The 4,679-nt window shown below is 44.7% G+C and overlaps 1 protein-coding gene across 1 annotated transcript; it reads right to left on the bottom strand.

Annotated features, from left to right (window-relative positions):
- Positions 1-1,919: 1,919 nt before the first annotated feature.
- LOC125251862 (protein ANTAGONIST OF LIKE HETEROCHROMATIN PROTEIN 1-like) lies at positions 1,920-4,304 on the bottom strand. The gene has a single exon (XM_048164970.1). It carries the CDS (start codon positions 3,415-3,417, stop codon positions 2,509-2,511), a length of 909 nt encoding a protein of 302 aa, XP_048020927.1. The 5' UTR covers positions 3,418-4,304; the 3' UTR covers positions 1,920-2,508.
- Positions 4,305-4,679: the final 375 nt, after the last annotated feature.

Below are 4,679 nucleotides of genomic sequence, written 5' to 3'. Positions count from 1 at the left end.
AAGCATTTACAGAAGCATATGCGAACGAGACCGGACATGGAGTGCTGTGTGTGTACTCTTTATGCTGTGTTCACACCAAACGCGAATAGAGCGTCTGGCGCGAATGATTTCAATGTTAAGTCAATGTACAGACGCGTTTATGCGCGTCTGGAGGTCTCGCGGCGCGAATGAGGCGTTTAGCGCGGCGCGGAAGACGCGAATTCGCCTCATTCGCGCGTCCTTCCCGCCATTTTTTTACAACTATCCAACCCCCCCCCCCCCCCACAGCTACTTTTCGCTAACAAGATAATGTGTTTATTCAGAGGACGTGTGCAGGAAAAAATGGAAAAGCCTCAGAGACACGTACCTGAAGGAGAAGAGGAAGGAGTTGGAGAAGAGGAGTGGGTCAGCAGCAGGATCAGTGACGAAGTGGAAGTACTCACAGATCCTGGGATTTCTCGAGCCCTTCGTCACCCCACGGGAGACCACCAGTAACATGGTGGGGGTCGAGGCCCAGGTCATGGAGTATAACCACCCCAGGGACCAGGGAGAGGGAGAGGCGGAAGCAGGGGATACAGAAACAGGTGAGTTTTCCAATTAAGCCAATTTACACAAGCCAAGTCATTGTGTACAGATGAAGAGTATAATGTAATCTCTCTATGACTATTGTTACCAACGTGTTGTATTAACATATAGTATTGTCTTGACAGAGCCTACAGATAATGAAGAGGCGGATCCTAGATCCCCTGCCGCTTCTCCTGTCTCCCCAGTCCCTGGTCCTTCACCCCTTGCTGCTGCACCCACAGGTGTGTGAAGGCAATAGTACAAACAATATCTGAACATGTTACGTGCAGAAAACACCAGTACAGTATCCACTCATAGCTTTAACATTCACATAAAGTCCAAACAATTTGTGAATTAGTCCCTTTACTAATAATCATTGTATTTGTAAATGCAGACTCAATTCTATTGCAATGTATGCCACCAATCATCTGCATACATACTTTTTAACTACTGTTCCTTTACATGTTTATCTTCCTAATGTTTATATGTCTGAAGTATAACTTTAATTATGTAAAATATGTTAAAGCAAGTTCAAAACAATTTCACACTTGTATTTAAGCACTGGCTATGTATGTCACTCACTCCCAATATCTAGACAATTTTGTTATTTCAATTATCATCTTTCTGTCTTCTCATTGCACTTTGTGTTGTATTTTTGATTTCACAGGCCAACAGAGGAGGAGAGGCACCCGGCGTCCCCGTGATGGTCCGTCGGAGGTGGAGCAGGCGCTGCTTGAGCTCATGAGGCGTCCTCCACCACCACCACTACCACCACAGTCTGCCGACGAACACTTCCTCCTCAGCCTTCTGCCTTTTCTGCAGAGCATGCCGCCTCATGCTAAAGAAATGATAACATTTCAAATGTACAAATTGGCGATGGAAAACAGCACCGTTGTGCTAAATTTGGAACAATTGGACCCCCACAGCCCACAGTAGGCTTTAAAAAAAATGAGGCAGCAGGCTCTGCAGGAAACGCAGAATGCCCTCCTTCCTCTTCTCCTACATTTTGTTCCCTGAGGCTCTTCCACGTTCCAAGCGAGGTCCTTTTTATTGCTGTCTCTGTATGTAAATAGTTTGTACATTATGTATTTTTTTAAGTTTATATTCCAATTATTTTATGTTTGGCCTGAATAAATTATTTTGAAATATGACTAAATGCCTGGTGTGGTTCTAATGCACAACAAAGCAAGTGTTTTATCACATAAAAACTTGATTTCAATATATGACACATATTCATTTTGTATTGAATGCTATTTATTCCATATGTAAATCTTGGTTATATGAAACATGTATTATAATGAAAAGACAACCAACATACTTTAGTGTGTCTGGACAGTGTTGTGTGAAGAAAACAAAGAAATCACGGGACAGGTTAATTACTTTTGGAGGTTGGCTCCATTTATCATCAAAACAAAAATAAATGACAGATTATTTTACAGTAATAACCTGAACAAAGAAACAGCACAGACCTATAGAATTATTATACATCAAATGAGGAATGACCTTGTTCAGCTATGTTAACTATGAATGTTTTTATCATTTTACCTGCTTTTATCATTTTACCTTATATACTAACGTGGAAAACCTACCATTTGAAAAAGTTAATGACTCAGGGTCTAAAATTATTAAATGTGCATTGTTGTGGTGGACCTGACAGCCTGGAACTGGGCCAGCAGGAGTAGAGCAGACAGATAGACCAGACACAGTGCAGCCATGACCTGCAAACAGAGAGGAGGCAGAACAAAACAACATACAAACCAATAATCTTACATAGAACATATTGCATTTAATCTTAAAAAATATATATATATTATATATATTATATATATTTGTGTGTGTGTGTGTGTGTGTGTATATATATTAGTAATAAGGGTAAAACTCTTTTAAGATAGTCATGCTCTTTATAGGTTTGTGGGTGGCTCTTAAAAGAGCCGTTGTGGGAAGTCATGAGTAGGACTTCAAACACTACTCTGTTGGCTGCCATGCTACTGCTCCCTCTGCCGAGAATTGTGCCACGAAGACATCCCTCACCCGGACTGCCTCTCTGGAGGAGTAGTTTGCTGCAACCCGACCCAGACCTGGCAGCAGCTCCTCTCCAGCTTGTCCCGCGCCCCTCACAGCAGGTGCCTCTCTCCCCTCCGAACACCTCATGAAGTTGTGGAGAACACATGTCGCCTTCACACACTTCTCCGCAACTTCAGGGTGGACCTCGATGAGCCGCCGGTACATCCTCCACTGTGAGGAGAGGATGCCAAAGGCGTTCTCCACCACCAGCCGGGCTCTGGAGAGACGGTAATTGAAGACACGCCTCTCTGGAGGAAGGGTGCGTCCAGGGAAGGGCCGCATGAGGTTCCTCCGCAGCGGGAACGCCTCATCAGCGACGAAGACATGGGGCTGGGGTCCTCTTTCTTCAGCACCAGGTAGAGGCTGGTCAGGAGGCAGATGAAGTGTGCCAGCCCGGAGAGCCTGTCCAAAGGCGGAGTTCGCCAGAATCCCACCGTCACTGGTCCTGCCGTACCCCCCAACATCGATCACCCGGAAGCGATACTTTGCATCCACAACTGCTAGGAGAACGATGGAGAAGGTTCCCTTGTAATTGTGGAACTGGGATCCTGAGTTGGGGGGTGCCTTCATCACCACATGCTTCCCATCCACCGCTCCACAGCACAGAGGGAAGTTCCACCGCTCCTGGAATCCCTCTGCGATGGACCTCCAGTCATCAGTGGTGGGCACAGCCATGTAGTCCTCCACAAGGCAGTCCCAGATGGCAGTCACTACCTGGGGGACGATCTGGCACACCGTGGAGACACCAACCCTGTAGCTGGACGCTATGGTCCTGAATGAGTCCCCAGTGGCAAGAAACCTAGAAAACATTGTTATAAATATTATTATAATGTTATTATAATAATATATTATTATTATAATATTAGAATATTATTATAAGTACACTGCAATAGTACCACTTTAATGAATTTAAAGGAAGCCTAAATCACAAATTAACAAGGATTAAAATGTGACTGAAAAAACAGGTCTAAACCAGGACAAAAGTAGGACTCAACCAGGTCTAAACCACGATTATACCAGAACAAAATCAGGTCTAAATAAAATTAAATCAGGACTTAAAATACAAAGACCTACTGAGTATCACTAGAAAGAGCACCAACAGTGGTATCCGTAGTTTGAGAAACATTGATAGCATAGTGTATTTTAGCATACTGTATTTAATATATATAATATACTGCATTTAAAATACATACACATTTACTAACCGAAGACAGATGGACAGGCGCTCCGCAGCTGGGATAGAGCGCCTGTAGTTGGTGTCCTGGAGGGTGATCCTCGCTCCGACGCGGGACAACAGGTCATCAAATTGGGATTGAAAGCGGCCGTCATCCAGGCGCAGCTCCTGGAGCAAATGATGATACTCGCCAAACTGGGAACGCCTCCGGAGGGTCTGGTGGACCCAAGTACGGCGACGCTGACCCCTACGCCGCTGTTCTGCTCTCCAGAGCAAAAACAAAGCGGTAGCTCTCTCGATGAACGCACGATCAACATCAGCCATCTTGCAAACAGACAACCGCCTAGCACTTGCCCCTCCCACAAGAAGCGGATTTCGCCTCGGACGCGCATCAATTTAGCTTCAAACGCTTGTTTTTTACGCGCGTCTATTTCACTCTAGACGCGCGAATGCATTCAAAATGTTCAAGCGGCAAACTAGACGTGGTAGACGCGAATTTGACGCTCTATTCGCGTTTGGTGTGAACACAGCATTATGGTGCTGCTGATGAGTGTGGTGATGAGGTGCAGGTGGCGGTGGCGGTGATCAGTACTCTGGGGATAGTGTGCGCTGGGATTGGTTGATGTTGGAACCTGACGTGTCTGTGACAAATAGTTACTTTCCCTGTTAATTAGTTACTTTTATGATGTTACTATTTGTGAGAAGTAACTGTAACTAATTACTAATTATTAAGTAACGTGCCCAACACTGATGAGAACAAACATGTTTACATTGCTAAGAGTGTTTGCTAAGGGTGTTGTGTAGTGATACACAGAACCGTTGGGTAAAGCGGTCATAGCAGTGTTTCATCGTAAATAAAACACAGCTATTGACCAATCAGAATCAAGGACAGGAACTA

Source organism: Megalobrama amblycephala, linkage group LG17 (assembly GCF_018812025.1).
Source record: "Megalobrama amblycephala isolate DHTTF-2021 linkage group LG17, ASM1881202v1, whole genome shotgun sequence".
Taxonomy (NCBI): Eukaryota; Metazoa; Chordata; class Actinopteri; order Cypriniformes; family Xenocyprididae; genus Megalobrama; species Megalobrama amblycephala.
This window is presented reverse-complemented; position numbering and strand designations above follow the sequence as displayed.

Bases quoted from the DNA above. Each gene is read 5' to 3' on its own strand.
- LOC125251862 (XM_048164970.1), bottom strand. From the start codon at position 3,417: ATGTTTTCTAGGTTTCTTGCCACTGGGGACTCATTCAGGACCATAGCG.